The 20,045-nt window shown below is 38.3% G+C and overlaps 1 protein-coding gene across 2 annotated transcripts in view; it reads left to right on the forward strand.

Annotated features, from left to right (window-relative positions):
* Positions 1 to 20,045, forward strand: part of PTPRM (protein tyrosine phosphatase receptor type M) — a 753,685-nt gene that overhangs the window by 424,807 nt on the left and 308,833 nt on the right. For both annotated transcript variants that reach the window (XM_060121788.1, XM_060121789.1), the window contains exons 8-9: positions 11,050 to 11,358; positions 18,611 to 18,720. In XM_060121788.1, the coding sequence (XP_059977771.1) occupies positions 11,050 to 11,358; positions 18,611 to 18,720 (419 nt within the window). The remainder of the gene's footprint in view (positions 1 to 11,049; positions 11,359 to 18,610; positions 18,721 to 20,045) is intronic.

Below are 20,045 nucleotides of genomic sequence, written 5' to 3' on the forward strand. Positions count from 1 at the left end.
GCCGGTGGTGCCAGTGAGGGAATCGGCGGGAGCTCCCTGCCTAGGCTGCGGGCGTGACAGCCACCGCACTCCTCAGGGACACCGTTCCGGTCTCTTGTCGTGAGCCTGTAGGCCCAGACTGGATCCGCTGGCCTTATGATTTGTGCCAACGGGGCCTTCATTTACCCATCCTACTGTGGGCCAAGGGGATGTGAAGAGAACTGGCCTTGGAATCCACACACATCCTCCGAAGCATCTTTAGGATTGTAAGAAAAGAGAGGCAGATATCCTCCAACTAGTAAATACAATTAACTACCCTGTTATCTGACTCTTAAGAGATTTATTTTGTGCACGTGGAATGGTAGTAATAGTATGCCAAATTTGGGGAGCAGTATTTGCATTTTGCTCCCAGAAATGCCTTGTGAATTGCAGTTAGCCGACTGAAATTCCGCATTTCTATCTGTGAAGTTGCTGTTTATTTCCCGCAGTGTGTTCTATGTCGACAGCAATGCCCTTCAAAGTCTTCGGCGATCGTCGGCGTAACTCACTAGGGGAAGTGTCCCTGTGGAATGCCTCGTTCACAGCTTGCAGCACACTAATAGACACGGTTCTGGCGGAAACACTGAAGATGAAGGTGCTATAAAACACCAAATTAAGATGTAATCATTAGAAGCCATCACTGCATCAGAGCTCGGTTTTGCAGAATGGCAGAAGGAAAGGAGAAAAGGAGTAGTGAAATCCGGCAGTTTGCTTAGCATGAGTTGACAGGGTTGTCAGACGCCCTTCGTCACTGGACATAGCCTAACAGTGCTGTCGTCAAAGGGGATATTATCACAGGTACTTGGTAGCCCAGGACATTCAGTCTGTGTTATCAGATGTCATTTCCCATCTCACTTAGCGCTTGCCTTTGGGCCCTGGCAAGAGACAGTAGACTGTGTCACCTGCATCGTCGTGTTGATTCAACTTCTCTCTTAAGCTGTTGACTAAAGGGAGAAGCGTTTAGGACTCATCCCTCCCCTTGTTGATAGGATTTGACTCCGCCATGTTGGTATTGACATATTAAGAGACACAACAGAACTGTACTTATAGTAGGCAAAGGTCCACAAGGGCACAGATGGAAATATTCTGTTTGGAAATGCTATTAAAATACTTTTTAAAAAGAAAAAAAAAACAGAAGCAGACTTACAGATATTGAAAACAAACTTATGGTTACCAAAGGGGAAACGGGGGGGGAACGGATAAATCAGGAGCTTGGGATGAACACATACACACTGCCATGTATACGATAGATAACCAACAAGGACGTGCTGCATAGCACAGGCAACTCTACCCAATATTCTGTGATAACCTACATGAGAAAAGAATCTAAAAAAGAATGAATACATGTGTATGTATAACTGAATCACTTTGCTGTACACCTGAAACTAACACAACATTGTAAATCAACTCTACTCCAATAAAATAATTTTTTTTTTTTTTTTTTTTGCGGTACGCGGGCCTCTCACCACTGAGGCCTCTCCCGTTGCGGAGCACAGGCTCCAGACGCGCAGGCTCAGCGGCCATGGCTCACGGGCCCAGCTGCTCTGCGGCATGTGGGATCCTCCCAGACTGGGGCACGAACCCGTATCCCCTGCACCAGCAGGTGGAATCCCAACCACTGTGCCACCACGGAAGCCCTAAAATATTTTTTAAAAGAAATACTCTGTTTGGAATCTCTTCTCTTAACTCGATTTTGTTTCAGTTGACTGGGAACAAGATGCAAGCCGGTCACCACAACCCTCCTTCCATCTAAGACTCAGAACTCAGCCTCTATCTCTGGTCTCTTAATACCACTCATGACAGTAGGGGCTCTGGAGGCTTGGTCATGGACATGGTCGTTTGTGCTAGGCTTAGCTGTTTGACTTGGCAAGTTTACAGAAGGGCATAATTTTACTGTGATGGAATTCTGAGAGGTAATAGAGGGGAGGGGAGCATGCATTTCAAGACAACTTGGCCAGTAAACACATAGAACCTGTGTTTTTTAGTCCTGGGGCTTAATTCACCTGTGTGTGTTCTTGGCTAAGGCGTATTAAAATGATGCAGGCTTCCTGCTGCAAGAGAAAGTAGTTTTTCTAGTGAAATTAAGTTAGGACTGCATTGCTAGTTGAAACTAATATCTGAAGCATTTAGTCATTTAGTAAGTAAAATTGATGAAAACCTTAGAATAGTCCTTGTGGAGATGTGTGATTAATAAGGAAAGGGTCAAAGAGATGCATGTTAATCTGTTTATATAAGGGATCTGGAGCTTATTAAAAGTTTTTGTAAACATTCAACTAATGAAGCATTATATAAAATTAGACATTGCCTTTAAATGGTAAAAAGTCACTAGACTGAAAAACACCTACAATGTTATTGCTAAGTAACTTATTTATATTTTCCCTAACACTGATAATTTAAATATAAAAAATTGATTTGGTAAAAAGGAACATTCCATGAAAATCGTCCACTCAGGATTCTCCTGGGAAACTTTTTCTCATTTGTCCTTGGTTCCTAGAGTTATTACAGGATAGAGTAGCATGAATGGTCATTATTAACCTCGTGCTATGGTTTGGACAGATATCTGGCCGATAAATCCCATCTCACAAATATAAACCCAGAGCATTATTTCACATGAAACTTTTTCATTTGTTGGAGGTCACAGGGAAAGGGGACATCTCTAAGTTCTCTCTAGGTCCCAAATGATGAAGAAAACAAGGAATTTATGCACAAATAAAAAGCAAGATATGAACTTCAATGGTAGTCCAGACAAATTTCCTGTAGCTACAAAGTGTATGTGTGGTTGTCTGGAAAAGCTGGGCCGGGGAACGTGGCCTGGACCCCTCTTCTATGGAACCAGAAGGAGAAAGGTGAAGGATTCTTCCCAGCACTTTGGTCCCAAGATGAGATACACGGGACCTTTATTATAGTTTACATTCTTTGGTAATGTGTCAGGTGGAGTTTTAAGTATCTTTACATCCTGATTTCTTTTTATCCAATTTTCTTTATTTTGGTAGAGGCTCTGCAGTAGATTTGATAATGAAACATATGCTATTTCATTACCAGACATATGAATTCAGAGCCACAGTCAAACCTTGACCTTGGAGAAGTTATTGAACCCACCGTGGCCACAATTTTTTCATTTCTATGTTGGGAAGAATAGTGCTTAAGCCACAGGATTGTTTGGAGGAATAGAGATTATATACAAAACAACTCACACATAGTAAGTACACACACAGTACGTGGTAGCTATTTTTTGTTTGTTTGTTTTGTTTTTGTTTTGTTTTGCTAATCAGTGATTTTATTTTTTTATACCAATTACAGCTTTAATAAACCCTATCCTTGTTTATTATATCCTACTCTTCCAATAATGTTCTTTTTATTTTACACAGCAGGTTCTTATTAGTCATCAGTTTTACACACATCAGTGTATACATGTCAATCCCAATCACGCAATTCATCACACCACCACCACGCACCCCCCCCCCCACTTTCTTCCCTTGGTGTCCATACGTTTGTTCTCTACATCTATGTCTCAATTTCTGCCCTACAAACCAGTATATCTGTACCATTTTTCTACGTTCCACATATATGCATTAATATACGATATTTGTTTTTCTCTTTCTGACTTACTTCACTCAGTATGACAGTCTCTAGATCCATCCATGTCTCAACAAATGACCCAATTTCATTCCTTTTTATGGCTGAGTAATATTCCATTGTATATATGTACCACATCTTTCTCCATTCGTCTGTCGAAGGGCATTTAGGATGCTTCCATGACCTGGCTATTGTAAATAGTGCTGCAATAAACATTGGGGTGCATGTGTCTTTTTGAACTATGGTTTTCTCTGGGTATATGCCCAGTAGTGGGATTGCTGGGTCATATGGTAATTCTAGTTTTAGTTTCTTAAGGAACCTCCATACTGTTCTCCAGAGTGGCTATATGAATTTACATTCCCACCAACAGTGCAAGAGTGTTCCCTTTTCTCCACACCCTCTCCAGCATTTGTTGTTTGTAGATTTTCTGATGATGCTCATTCTAACTGAGTGATACCTCATTGTAGTTTTGACTTGCATTTCTCTAATAATTAGTGATGTTAAGCAGCTTTTCATGTGCTTCTTGCCATCTGTATGTCTTCTTTGGAGAAATGTCTATTTAGGTCTTCTGCCCATTTTTGCATTGGGTTGTTTGATTTTTAATATTGAGCTGCATGAGCTGTTTATATACTCTGCAGATTAATCCTTTGTCCGTTGATTCATTTGCAAATATTTTCTCCCATTCTGAGGGTTGTCTTTTCATCTTGTTAATGGTTTCCTTTGCTGTGCAAAAGCTTTGAAGTTTCATTAGGTCCCATTTGTTTATTTTTGTTTTTATTTCCATTACTCTAGGAGGTGGATCAAAAAAGATCTTGCTGTGATTTATGTCAAAGAGTGTTCTTCCTATGTTTCCTCTAAGAGTTTCATGGTGTCCGGTCTTACATTTAGGTCTCTAATCCATATTGAGTTTACTTTTGTGTATGGTGTTAGGTAGTATTCTAATTTCATTCTTTTACATGTAGCTGTCCAGTTTTCTCAGCACCACTTATTGGAGAGACTCTCTTTTCTCCATTGTATATCCTTGCCACCTTTGTCATAGATTAGTTTCCCATAGGTGTGTGGGTTTATCTCTGGGCTTTCTATCTTGTTCCATTGATCTATGTTTCTGTTTTTGTGCCAGTACCATATTGCCTTGATTACTGTAGCTTTGTAGTATAGTCTGAAGTCAGGGAGTCTGATTCCTCCAACTCCGTTTCTTTCCCTCAAGACTGCGTTGGCTATTTGGGGTCTTTTGTGTCTCCATACAAATTTTAAGATTTTTTGTTCCACTTCCGTAAAAAATGCCATTGGTAATTTGATAGAGATTGTATTGAATCTGTAGATTGCTTTGGGTAGTATAGTCTTTTTCACAATATTGATTCTTCCAGTCCAAGAACATGGTATGTCTCTCCATCTGTTGGTATCATCTTTAATTTCTTTCATCAGCGTCTTATAGTTTTCTGCATACAGGTGTTTTCTCTCCCTAGGTAGGTTTATTCCTAGGTATTTTATACTTTTTGTTGCAATGGTAAATGGGTGTGTTTCCTTAATTTCTGTTTCATATTTTCATCATTAGCATATAGGAATGCAAGAGATTTCTGTGCATTAATGTTGTATCCTGCAACTTTACCAAATTCATTGATTAGCTCTTGCAGTTTTCTGGTAGCATCTTTAGGATTCTCTGTGTATAGTATAGTATCATGTCATCTGCAAACAGCGACAGTTTTACTTCTTGTTTTCTGATTTGTATTCCTTTAATTTCTTTTTCTTCTCTGATTGCCGTGGCTAGGACTTCCACAACTATGTTGAATAATAGTGCTGAGAGTGGACATCCTTGTCTTGTTCCTGATCTTAGAGGAAATGCTTTCAGTTTTTCACCATTGAGAATGATGTTTGCCCTGGGTTTGTCATATATGGCCTTTATTATGTTGAGGTAGGTTCCCTCTATTCCCACCTTTTGGAGAGTTGTTATCATAAATGGGTGTTGAATTTTGTCAAAAGCTTTTTCTGCATCTATTGAGATGATCATATGGTTTTTATTCTTCAGTTTGTTAATATGGTGTATCACATTGATTGATTTGCGTGTATTGAAGAATCCTTGCATCCCTAGGATAAATTCCACTTGGTCATGGTGTATGATCCTTTTAATGTGTTGTTGGATTCTGTTTGCTAGTATTTTGTTGAGGATTTTTGCATCTATATTCATCAGTGATATTGGTCTATAATTTTCTTTTTTTGTAGCATCTTGGCCTGGTTTTGGTATCAGGATGATGGTGACCTCATAGAATGAGTTTGGGAGTGTTCCTTCCTCTGCAGTTTTTTGGAAGAGTTTGAGAAGGATGGGTGTTAGCTCTTCTCTAAATGTTTGATAGAATTCACCTGTGAGGCCATCTGGTCCTGGACTTTTGTTTGTTGGAAGACTTTTTTTTTTTTTTTTTTTTTGCGGTAGGTGGGCCTCTCACTGTTGTGGCCTCTCCCGTTGCGGAGCACAGGCTCTGGACGCTCAGGCCCAGCGGCCATGGCTCACAGGCCCATCTGCTCCATGGCATGTGGGATCCTCCCGGACCGGGGCACAAACTTATGTCCCCTGCATCAGCAGGCAGACTCTCAACCACTGCGCCACCAGGGAAACCCTGTTGGAAGATATTTTTTTGTTGTTTTGTTTTTTGGTTTTTTTTGCGGTACGTGGGCCTCTCCCTGCTGTGGCCTCTCCCGTCGCGGAGCACAGGCTCTGGACGCGCAGGCTCAGCGGCCATGGCTCATGGGCCCAGCCGCTCCGCGGCATGCGGGATCCTCCCAGACCAGGGCACGAACCCGTGTCTCCCGCACCGGCAGGCGGACTCTCAACCACTGCGCCACCAGGGAAGCCCCTGTTGGAAGATTTTTAATCACAGTTTCAATGTCATTGCTTGTGATTGGTCTGTTCATATTTTCTGTTTCTTCCTGGTTCAGTCTTGCAAGGTTATACCTTTCTAAAATTTTGTCCTTTCTTCCAATTGTCCATTTTATTGGCGTAGAGTTGCTTGTAGTAGTCTCTTAGGATGCTTTGTATTTCTGTGGTGTCTGTTGTAACTTCTCTTTTTTCATTTCTAATTTTATTGATTTGAGTCCTCTCCCTCTTTTTCTTGATCAGTCTGGTTAATGGTTTATCAATTTTGTTTATCTTCTCAAAGATAGCTTTACTGATCTTTGTTACTGTATTCTTTTTATCTATTTCATATATTTCTGCTCTGATTTTTATGATTTCTTTTCTTCTGCTAACTTTGGGTTTTGTTTGTTCTTCTTCCTGTAGTTCCTTTAGGGGTAAGGTTAGATTTTTTATTTGAGATATTTCTTGTTTCTTGAGGTAGGCTTGTATAGCTATAAGCTTCCCTCTTAGAACTGCTTTTGCTGCATCCCATAGGTTTTGGATCATTGTGTTTTCGTTATCATTTGTCTCTAGTTTTTTTTTGATTTCCTCTTTGATTTCTTCAGTGATTTCTTGGTTATTTAGTAACATATTGTTTAGCCTCCACGTCTTTGTGTTTTTTACTTTTTCTTCCATGTAATTCATTTCTAATCTCATAGCATTGTGGTCAGAAAAGATGCTTGATATGATTTCAATTTTCTTAAATTTACTGAGGCTTGATTTGTGACCAAGATGTGATCTATCCTGGAGAATGTTCCATGAGCACTTGAGAAGAAAGTGTAATCTGCTGTTTTTGGATGGAATGTCCTATAAATATCAATTAAACCTGTCTGGTCTATTGTGTCATTTAAAGCTTCTGTTTCCTTATTTATTTTCATCTTGGATGATCTGTCCATTGGTGTAAGTGAGGTGTTAAAGTCCACCACTATTATTGTGTTACTGTCGATTTCCTATTTTATAACTGTTAGCAGTTGCCTTATGTATTGAGGTGCTCCTATGTTGGGTGCATATATATTTATAATTGTTATATCTTCTTCTTGGATTGATCCCCTGATCATTATGTAGTGTCCTTCCTTGTCTCTTGTAACATTCTTTACTTTAAAGTCTATTTTATCTGATATGAGTATAGCTACTCCAGCTTTCTTTTGATTTCCATTTGCATGGAATATCTTTTTCCATCCCCTCACTTTCAGTCTGTATGTGTCCCTAGGTCTGAAGTGGGTCTCTTGTAGACAGCATATATATGGGTCTTGTGTTTGTATCCATTCAGCAAGTCTCTGTCTTTTGGTTGGAGCATTTAATCCATTCACGTTTAGGGTAATTATCAATATGTAGGTTCCTATTACCATTTTCTTAATTGTTTTGGGTTTGTTTTTGTAGGTCCTTTTCCTTTCTTGTGTTTCCCACTTAGAGAAGTTCCTTTAGCATTTGTTGTAGAGCTGGTTTGGTGGTGCTGAAATCTCTTAGCTTTTGCTTGTCTGTGAAGCTTTTGATTTCTCCATTGAATCTGAGTGAGATCCTTGCCAGGTAGAGTAATCTTGGTTGTAGGTTCTTCCCTTTCATCACTTTAAGTATATCATGCCACTCCCTTCTGGCTTGTAGAGTTTCTGCTGAGAAATCAGCTGTTAACCTTATGGGAGTTTCCTTGTATGTTGTTTGTCGTTTTTCCCTTGTTGCTTTTAATAATTTTTCTTTGTCTTTAATTCTTGCCAATTTCCTAACTCTGTGTCTCGGCCTGTTTCTCCTTGGGTTTATCCTGCCTGGGACTCTCTGCGCTTCCTGGACTTGGGTGGCTATTTCCTTTCCCATGTTAGGGAAGTTATTGACTGTAATGTCTTCAAATATTTTCTCGGGTCCTTTCTCTCTCTCTTCTCCTTCTGGGACCCCTATAATGCGAATGTTGTTGCATTTAATGTTGTCCCAGAGGTCTCTTAGGTTGTCCTCATTTCTTTTCATTCTTTTTTCTTTAGTGTGTTTTGCAGCAGTGAATTCCACCATTCTGTCTTCCAGGTCGCTTACCTGTTCTTCTGCCTCAGTTATTCTGCTATTGATTCCTTCCAGTGTAGTTTTCATTTCAGTTATTGTATTGTTCATCTCTGTTGTTTGTTCTTTAATTTTTCTAGATCTTTGTTAAACATTTCTTGCATCTTCTCGATCTTTGCCTCCATTCTTTTTCCGAGGTCCTGGATCATCTTCACTATCATTATTCTGAATTATTTTTCTGGAAGTTTGCCTATCTCTACTTCATTTAGTTGTTTTTCTGGGGTTTTATCTTGTTCCTTCATCTGGTACATAGCCTTTTCATCTTGTCTGTCTTTCTGTGAATGTGGTTTTTGTTCCACAGGCTGCAGGATTGTAGTTCTTCTTGCTTCTGCTGTCTGCCCTCTGGTGGATGAGGCTATCTAAGAGGTTTTTGCAAGTTTCCTGATGGGAGGGACTGGTGGTGGGTAGAGCTGGCTGTTGCTCTGGTGGGCAGAGCTCAGTAAAACTTTAATCCACTTGTCTGCTGATGGGTGGGGCTGGGTTCCCTCCCTGTTGGTTGTTTTGCCTGAGGTGACCCAACACTGGAGCCCACCCAGGCTCTTTGGTGGGGCTAATGGCAGACTCCCAGAGGGCTTTCACCAAGGAGTACTTGCCAGAACTTCTGCTGCCAGTGTCCTTGTCCCCATGGTGAGCCACAGCCACCCCCCGCCTCTGCAGGAGACCCTCCAACACTAGCAGGTAGGTGTGGTTCAGTCTCCTGTGGGGTCACTGCTCCTTCCCCTGGGTCCCGATGCACACACTACTTTTTGTGTGCCCTCCAAGAGTGGAGTCTCTGTTTCCCCCAGTCCTGTCAGAGTCCTGCAGTCAAATCCCACTAGCCTTCAAAGTCTGATTCTGTAGGAATTCCTCCTCCCATTGCCAGACCCCCAAGTTCAGAAGCCTGACGTGGGGCTCAGAACCTTCCCTCCAGTGGGTAGACTTCTGTGGTATAAGTGTTCTCCAGTTTGTGAGTCACCCACCCAACAGTTATGGGATTTGATTTTATTGTGATTGCGCCCCTCCTACTGCCTCACTGTGGCTTCTCCTTTGTCTTTGGAAGTGGGATATCCTTTTTGGTGAGTTCCAGTGTCTTCCTGTCGATGATTGTTCAGCAGTTAGTTGTGATTCTGGTGCTCTCACAAGAGGGAGTGGGAGCACGTCCTTCTACCCATGGTAGCTATTATTTCTCAAGTTTTCATGCTTATTTTCACTTTCCAATTATAGATCTCTTTATATTCATAAATGGTGACCACATTCAGGAAAACAAAAATCAAAATATATGGATCAATTGTATGTATGGGTATACTAAAGCAAAGTATTTTAGATTAGGTTTTCCCCAAACCTGTGAAAGGTAAATTCTTAGAACAGTGTAAGGTACATAATAAGGGCTCAGTAAATGTTATGTAGTTAGTATTACTGTATTTTCATCATCATTTCATAAACAAGTTTAAGCTTTCTCATAACAACAGGGTCCTACTGTATAGCATAGGGAACTATATTTAATATCCTATGATAAACCACACTGAAAAGAATATTAAAAAAGAATGTGTACATATATACATATATATATGTATAACTGAATCACTGTATAGCAGAAATTAACACAACATTGTTAATCAACTATACTTCAATAAAAGAAGAAATATGTATAAAAAGAAAGCCTTCTCTGTATATATTCTTCCTTTTAAGCCCATCAGAATGCTTATATTCCCTGCGTTTCATTTAGATTTCTAAGCTTGAAACTCTGTCCCTGGAGCTTGGACTAAGAAACAACACCAAGACCTGATCAGGGGTAGTAAAGAACTACTTCAGCATTGAGTGTGTGGAATTCTCTGCAAATCACAACCCAAAAAGGCCTGGAGTTCTGTTCAGAAGTTCATACTCTTTAATCATTGTATTATTTCATTCTGATTTCTCAAGCTTTTACTCTGTTTTCCAATTACATAATGATGAATTATCTTAAAAAGATAAAAAATATATACATCAACTAGCATTAAGACTGCTTTTGTGTATCAGAGCCCCAGAGGAAAGAGCCTTAGATAAAAGCACTGTATTTCTCTCTAATGAAAATTTTGGAAGTAGACCCTTCAGGGATGGTATGGTAGTGCAGTGATTATCAGGAACCCTGGGTTCTTCATCATCATTGCTTTGAATTCTTAATGTTTAAGCACATTATGGTCCATCATGGCTGCATGAGCGTGAGACACCCTATCCTCAATCAAGCTAATAGGAAGGAAGGAGGAACAAGGATGGCGAGCCCCTTCCTTTCAAAGACACTGCCCAGAATCCATTCTTGATGTCTCACGTTGTATGCTATCCACCAGAACTTGGGTAGAAGGACAGACCTCACGGCAGAAGAGACTGGAAATTTTAGTCCTTATTCTGGGTGGCCTCATGCCCGTCTAAGATTTAGGTGTTTTATTCATATGGAAGAAGAGAAGACAAGATACTGGGGATAAGGAGGATTATCTGTGATACCTGGGCTTCACTGGAACTTTTATTATTATTTTCTCTCATGTTCTCTTTTTCCTTCTTTTGCATCTTAGATCCCATGCGCGGCCCAAGAAAATTGGAAGTCGTCGAAGTCAAATCTCGACAAATCACTCTCCGCTGGGAGCCATTTGGGTATAACGTGACTCGTTGCCATAGTTACAACCTCACAGTCCACTACTGTTACAAGGTCGGAGGGCAGGAACAAGTGAGAGAAGAAGTAAGCTGGGACACGGATAACTCACACCCTCAACACACCATCACCAACCTCTCCCCCTACACCAACGTCAGTGTGAAACTCATCCTCATGAATCCCGAGGGACGGAAGGAGAGCCAAGAACTTGTAGTACAGACAGATGAAGATCGTGAGTACTTTCAAGTGTTATGTTTATGGGAAACAGACAGTCTTTTTAAAAAGCAGCTCATGTTTCTTTCTAATTGAGATCTTTACACTGAAAATGGAAGGAAGAATTACTTACTGGGTTGAATAACACACATGTATATCTGTGCTGCTGTATACTGAAGCACTGATTAAAAGGGGTAAAGGGAATAAAGATCCAGAAGCTTATTTTAATTTTTATGAGTCATATAATTACTTTTCTACATATGATTATTCTGTATGGCTCTAAGTAGTTCTTCATTCAAGTTTTATCATCATGTTGGACTGAAGAACTGTTGTTCCAGGTATTCGATTATTTATAAGAAATGCTTATTCAAACAGCATTCTGAAACATTTTTCATAGTTCAGATAAAAATTCAGCCCCAAATAGAGGCTGCCCTTGCTGTTCAGCACAGTGCTGAGAAATTACCTCATTAGGTCGGTGGTTATGTAATAGATCATGCTTTTCCGTAGGAGCAATGCTGTAATTGGATGTGACCTCAGTAACCAAGAATTTAATAAATAGACAGTGCATGTCACCAGCAACTCATCAAAAGAAGCAAATATACAGTTGCATTAAGCCTCTAAAATAATTTAAAATGGTAAAATGACACCTGGAATCCCATAGCATAGGTATAAATGTGCTTTTACACTGATTATACAGGGGACTCTCATGTACAGTAGTGAGTCCGTGTAGCACATAAAATACAGCAGTAGTTCATTGTGTATTTGGTTTAAAATTCATTTGCCAGGCATCAGAGTAAGTGGCAAACAACATGGGGAGCCACTTGCTTATTCCTGGGAAAAATAGATTTCACCTTTTTCTCTTCAAGCAGCTGATTATGATCTTTATTGATTGTAACATGTGTTAAATGTTTATCATAACACTATTTTTTCATTTAAAGAGCTGACAAGGTATTTTTGAGTGTTGATGACCTATGCAACACCAGGCATATTGCTATAAAATAAAAACATGGAAACAGCCAGAGTAAATGGGAAGCTCGACCACATCTTCTCTTTTCTTTTTTGTAGCCCCTCAAGTCCTGCCTGTGTTGGTTGCTCTCAAGTAGTTGTTTCACTACAGTTTTTTTTGTGAGAAGTATAGGTTGATATGAGTCACTCAGTCTAGGCTGAGCATGGAAGCCCTATCTCTATTTCTTCCAGCTCTTCCTTGTGTCCCAGGAGAGACTCAAGAAAGTTTCAGCACTGTCAGCAGGTCTTTTCTGGCCCCTTCCTCCCCTGCATTTTTGTATTTAATTTGGTCCTAACTCCTGTTGTTGCTACTTCCAAAATATTAGATTGTTCTTTTTTTTTGACTTAATTATTTTTATTATATTTCTGGTTTTCATATGAAGAAACTGAGTCAGAAAAGTGAATGGTAAACCCAGATGTCTGGTTCCAGAAACTGTGGCCTGTACTTCTATGTGCCAAAGTACTTCTAAGTACTTACTAATATGATCATTAGTATTCTAGAGGCCTTATTTATATAAACATTGATATTACTGTCTATTCTATCTTTCTGCATTGAGGTATTATTTTACAATCATTTTTTAATTGAAGTATAGTTAATTTACAGTGTTGTGTTAGTTATAGGTTTACTGCAAAGTGATTCATTTATATATATATATATATATATATATATTCTTTTTCAGATTCTTTTTCATTATAGGTTATTACAAGATATTAAGTATAGTTCCTTGTGCTCTACAGTAGGTCCTTATTGATTATTTTATACACAGTAGTGTGTATCTGTTAATCCCAAACTCCTAATTTATCTCTTCCCTGCACCCTACCTTTCCCCTTTGGTAACCATAAGCTTGTTTTCTATGTCTGTGGGTCTATTTCTGTTTTGTCAAAAAGTTCATTTGTATCATTTTTTTAGATTCCACATATAACTGATATCATGTGATATTGGTCTTTGTCTGACTTACTTCACATAATATGATAATAGATTTTTCTTTTCTCTCAACTTCCACTTCCTATATCCAGATTTTATGCTGAAATTTCTGTAGTAGTTTCTAACCTTTTATTGTTCCAGCTTTGTCCAATTCCAGTGCCCTCTACTCGTTCCCTAAACTAATCTCTAAAATACATTTGCATCATGTTACTCTCTCCACAAGAGCTGTCAGTGACTCTCTTTACCCATATCTCGGTATTCCAGGCTCAGGCTCTAGACTTGGTAGCTTTTCCTCCCTGACAGCGCATCCTGCAGAGACGTGCCCTGGTGCTGGTCCTGCTGCCACACTCCATGCATCCTGAGTGCTCCCTCACTGTCTGTCCTCCTCTGCACATCCTCCCCACCTGGCTTCCTACATTCCATCTCCTCCATGACCCTCCAGAGTTCTCCTCAAGTTCAGGTCCTTCATGAAGCTGTCTCCAACTCTCTCACCCTCATTCCTCTCTCATCCTTCTGACCTCATTTGCACTTGACAAGATCTTTAAATCTCTGAGCCTTAATTTCCTCATCTGAGAAGCAAGAATAATACAGTTCTCCAGCATATTAGGGTTAGAAGCCATTTCCATCGAGTGCTATTTGTAGCTGCAGAGAGGGGCCTTTTAATAGGTGAGCGTTATTATTGTTATTGTAAGAATTCAGAGGAACTTATTGTGACCCTTTCTTTTTTCTTTTGTGACCCTTTTTTTTTGCGGTACGCGGGCCTCTCACTGCTGTGGCCTCTCCCATTGCGGAGTACAGGCTCCGGACGCACAGGCTCAGTGGCCATGGCTCACGGGCCTAGCCGCTCCGCAGCATGTGGGATCTTCCCAGACCGGGGCATGAACCCATGTCCCCGCATCGGCAGGCAGACTCTCAACCACTGCGCCACCAGGGAAACCCTATTGTGACCCTTTCTTGTTCTCTCATTATGTTATATATAATTTTTTCCTCTTAACTGTAAACCACTTGAGAGAAGAAGCCATCTAATTTTCTTCTATAGCAATTTGCATGGTATTGAGTAGGTAATAAGCACTCAAAATACTTATTAGTCTTTAAATAAAATAGTAAAATTTGCTGATAATCATGTAATTCAGGCTTAAATCAACAGTAATGTTTCCATCAGTGAGAGAGGAAAGTCAAGTGCAGTCATTTCTAGAGATGAGAGATGTTTTGCTGAAGCATGAACTCACCAATACTTTTGAGTTTCGAATTTACATGAGCTAATAATTCTGTTAAGTGCTGTTAAAACATAAGGTTAAATAAGTCACTTTTTTGTTTGTGTGTTTAAATTATCTTGCTAGTCCCTGGAGTTGGGGCATGCATTACTTCCAAATAAAAATCTATTGTTTACATAGCACACTGGCATCCAGTTCATTAGAAAAACTTTGATTTCAAATTATATTTTCTAACAAGAGCAAAAGAAAAAAAAGACTTCAAATAAGACAGAAAAAGAAAAATTGTTAATACCTACCGAGCATGAAGAAAAAAGAATTGAAGTGTCACTTTACTTATCTGCCATTAACAAAGGCTACAATTTGTTGTACATCGTGAGTTTTATTGTAGTATAATATTTTTATTGAAATATTATTTATTTCATCAGAAAATATGTGGGAAAAAATTATCTTTTTATTACTGTTAAGAGTGTCACTAGACACTATAGGGCTCAATTCCATTAACCTAGATATTATGGTTCTATATCCCAAATCATGAATTCCTAGAACTTCTAAAAAAGGCACCAGACCTAAGTTCCTGTGAGGTACCAGTTTCCCTAATTTAACTGACTCTTCTGGTATTTTAATTCACTTGATCTGTTCCTGACCTAACAACAATTATATGAATCCCATTTAGGTTTTCCTGTTATTAACATTTTCATGATTACAAGCCCTCCAATACATTTTATTACATTCATCCTTTTAAAATATCCTCTGTTCAACATAATTTTGACAATCTCTCTTTTTTTAAATTTTACTCTCATTTATACTAATCGAATGAAACCAAAGATTTGTTTTTTTCTAAGTTTTCACCCTCTTTACGTCTGTACATAGATTACTAAATATTTTCAATTCAGAAATATTATCACAGAATAATAGAGCCACACATGCATCATAATTATCTTGATCCTGTGAGGAACCTGATGACATCAAAATAAACACTTTCAAGGTCAAGAGGAAGAGACTTAGTAGAGCTTTTTTTTTTTATTTTTATTTTATTTATTTATTTTTAAATTTATTTATTTTTGGTTGCATTAGGTCTTCATTGCTGTGCGTGGGCTTTCTCTAGTTTCAGCGAGCGGGGGCTACTCTTCGTTGCGGTGCGCGGGCTTCTCATTGTGGTGGCCCCTTTTGTTGTGGAGCATGGGCTCTAGGTGCGTGGGCTTCAGTAGTTGTGGCTCGCGTGCTCAGTAGTTGTGGCTCGCAGGCTCAGTAGTTATGGCGCACAGGCTTAGTTGCTCCGCGGCATGTGGGATCTTCCTGGACCAGGGCTCAAACCTGAGTCCCCTGCATTGACAGGCATATTCTTAACCACTGCACCACCAGGGAAGTCTGAGACTTAGTAGAGCTTTCTCTGGCATGGCCCATCGTAGTCCAACTTCTGATTGTGATGAGCATTTTAGTCTCAGAGCCCAGAATCCAAATTTTCTTAGAACTCACCGGTGTCATCACTTCTTAAATACCTTGTTTCTTTGCTTCGATGTAGTTTCACAGCAATTCCTTCAACCTAAGACAAACGATTATTTTCACATTTATATATTTTTTAGAGTTTGGACATTAGGGATCAACTTACTCCAACTTCCTCATTTTAGAAGTGAGGCAACTGAGACCTAAGGAGGGTCCGTGCATTGCCCAAATTTCACAGTTTATTCACTGGAAAGTCTTAAATCAGAACCCAGGCCCCCCCATCTGAATCAGTGATTTTTTTTTCTGCTAAACTCTCCTTAGTTCTGTTTAGAATAACTATCAATATAAATGTCCTAGATCTACCTTTAAGTAGCCCCTCAACTAAACAAATGTGTATTGCCTATGAGTCCTTTTGTAATTCTGGTCAGTCTTTCTAGTCTGAGGAGATCTCACCAACCCTTAGAGGGCTATTCACACCCTCCACAAGCTAACCAAACATTTCTTTAGCCCCCATGTTTTAAACTTTATTGAGATATGTTTATACAGTCATGAGTTGATTTGTGTTGTTTCTACTTTTTAATTATTATGAATAATGCTCCTCCTAATATTTGTGTACAAGCCTTTGAGTGACATGTGTTTTCAGCTCTCTTGGATATATACGTAGGAGTGGAATTGCTGGGTCATATGGTAAGTTTATCTGTGTTTAACCATTTGAGGATCTGCCAGACTGTTTTCAAAGTAGCTTTGTGATTTTACATTCCTACCAGCAGTGTATGAGGGTTCCACTTTCTCCACATTCTTGCCAATACTTGCTATTATCTGTCTTTGGATTATAGCCATTCTAGAGGGTGTGAAGTGCTATCACACTGTGGTTTTGATGTGCATTTTCCTGCTAGCTAATGATGTTGAGCATCTTTTCACGTGCTTATTGGCCATTTGTATATCTTTTTTTGGAGAGCTGTTTATACAGATCCTTTGCCCGTTTTTAATTGGATTATTTATCTTTTTATTGGGATTTCATAGTTCTTTATGTATTTTAGATACAAGTCTCTTGACAGATACATGATTTGCAAAAGCTTTCTGCCTTTCTGTGTGTTGTCTTTTCACTTTCTTGGTAGTGCCCTTTGAAGCACAAGAGCTTTTCACTTTACTGATGTACAGTTTATGTTTTCTTTTCTTAATTTTGTTTTTGGTGTCATATCTTTGAAACCATTGCCTAATACAATGTCATGAATATTTACACCTATATTTTCTTCTAGGAGTTTTGTAGTTTTAGCTCTTATATTTAGCTCTTTAATCTATTTTGGTATAATTTTCGTATTTGGTGTGAAGTAGGAAACCAACTTCGTCCTTTTACATGTGGATATCCAGTTGTCCTAGCACCGCTTGGAAAAATTATTTTGACCCCACTGAACTTTCTTGGCACTTTCGATAAAAATCAATTGACTATAAATGTGGGGCTTTATTTCTGTACTCTCAATTCTGTTGTACTGATCTATCTGTCTATCCTTATGCCAATATCATGATGTCCTAATACTGTAGCTTTTTAGTAAATTTGAAATTGAGAAGCCTGAGTCCTCTCAAACCACTTTTTGATTACTCACACCATCACCAAAAAGTTTGATCGCACCATCCCCAAATATACGTATACTTATAGGTAGTGCAGATATACTGGTTTATAAATAGGATAGGCACACTAGACACTAAATTGTGTATCATACAAAGCATACTCAAAAACTTAATTTAAATGAATATGAGATAAATGATATTTTTAAAATAATATTGTATGTTATTTTGTAGAAAATTGGCAAGTACATTTCTATCTTCCCTTATGTCAATTAGACTTTCTCGCTAATCAAAAGGTGTTACGTACTTTAGGTTTTAAAAAATGGCATCAAACTTTCCCAAATCTGTTTTATTAATAAATAAAATGAAATATTTTAAAAATATTTCATCTACATCACATCTTTGTAGAACTTCTATTTTGTGTGTACTTTTCATAGACATATTAAGTATAAGTCCAGGAGTTCATACATATTCTTCTTTGACATGCTTTTATCACTCAGTGTTATGGTTATAGAATTCATCCATGATGATGTATAAAGCTGTCATCTATTTTCAGTTGTTTTTGTATTTTATTGAGTGAATATAAACTAATTTCTTAAACTATTTTTTGTCTCCAATTTATTAGTTTTATTTTAAAATGCTACTATGCTGACATCCTAGTCTATGTCTCCTAGTACATATGTGCAAGAATATTACTAGGGAATATACCTGAGGTGGGATTATTGGGTCGTATGACATGTGCCTCTTTAACTTCAGTGAATACAGGCAAATTATTTTCCAAAGTGGCTGTACCAATTTATGGTCTCACAAGCAATGTGCGGGAATTCGCATTGCTCCACATCCTTCTTTATTTCTGAAGAATAAAAAAGTTTATTTACAAGATGATACTGAGCTTTGTCTAATTGATTCAAACTTTTTAGAGGAAGATGTGATGAAATTCTTTTCTTTATAAAGACAGTATAGCCAAAATGGTTTTAAAATGCAGGTTTTTGCAAGAAAATGGAATATATCTATTAAAATCTTACACCTCAATAGAGAGTTAAAAACCTGTCAAGTCTAGAAAAATGTATTTTGTTTTTGGTTTACTTAAATATGTATCGATTTTTCCCCCCTTCTAGTTCCAGGTGCTGTTCTTACTGAATCCATCCAAGGAAGTACCTTTGAAGAGAAGATATTTCTTCAATGGCGAGAACCAATTCAAACCTATGGTGTCATCACTTTATATGAGGTAGTATATACATTTGTTAGTAATTTAATTTTTACTGTAACTTCTATGATAGCTACACTATCTAGTATTTAAAAATGCATAGTAACATCATGCCTTTTAAGAAGTTGAATGCCTTTAATAGTTATAATGGTTACTGAATAGAAGCAAAAAAATTAAAAATGAGTTTTCGAATTATGTATAATTTCAGGATGTATATTCACCATGATTTAGATGCTTCCAGATTACATGTTATTAGATGTAAAGCCACACTATAATATACTTTAAAAATCACCTTTGTTAAAAACAGTAAGTGTTCTGTCATATACATTATTTGTATATGACAGGAGGCAACCATGGCATCCTGTTCTCGCCAGCTCTAAAATATTTTACTCCTGAATTATAGAAGAGCGCTGATGATCCAATTAGTGGAGTTGATAGACATTGTCTTGGGAATAACAACAGAATAATGTCTTCTGGTTTCTTAGCATTAGCAAAACAGCCTTTAGACTTCTGTGACACAGTTTTGTCTACTGATAGATAGCAGAGAAGAATTCGATGACTTGTTCAGGGAAAAAAATAACAGCAATAGCGGGGTGGCAGTCATCATCACATCTGTATGAGCGTGATTTCACTCTGCCTATTGTCATAGAAACAAGCAGGTGCATTTTTTTTTCAAGCTAGCATTTATGTGAATGCAAATTCAACAAAATTATATGTTGTTTGGTTTCTAAAATCCGCAGCCATTCTTCCTATGGGACCTCTACCTGAATACCTTTCAGAGCTACTGACAAAGCCGGAGTAGATTTGCTGTCAGACAGTCACCATTGGTGAACCCTTTCCCTGACCCAACTAGCCTCACAGCTATGTTTCCTTGTACCTTTTAAAAATTGGTATTGAAATGCAAAAAAAAAAAAAAAAAATTGTTGTTCATCAAAAGCTAAACAAAGTAAGAGAAAAGAAAAAAAGTTGATTTTCACATTAAGTTATGATGCTTTCCTTGGCTGCTTCGTTGTAAAAGAATCATGAAAATTCATGACTCTCTTTTGTAGAGTTGTTTTTTATAATCAAATCAAACAAGTTCATTTTTTTTCCTCAGTGATCAGAATCTTTTAGTTAATATTTTTGGCCCCATGACCATTTTTTAGTTCTGTTGTGTGGATTCTTACCTCAGGATAACAGAATATTTTACTAGAAAAGATACAGTCTTTGAAATCAACATTAAGTACCAAGAAATCAGTCCACCTCTCCTGAAAGCCACATGTTGATATCTAGACGGACAGAAAATAAAGGTGAGATCCTTTCTTTCTGATCCCATGGAGCATAATATTCATGGAATAAGTAACTTT

The sequence above is a fragment of the Lagenorhynchus albirostris genome, chromosome 14 (genome assembly GCF_949774975.1).
Source record: "Lagenorhynchus albirostris chromosome 14, mLagAlb1.1, whole genome shotgun sequence".
Classification (NCBI taxonomy): Eukaryota; Metazoa; Chordata; class Mammalia; order Artiodactyla; family Delphinidae; genus Lagenorhynchus; species Lagenorhynchus albirostris.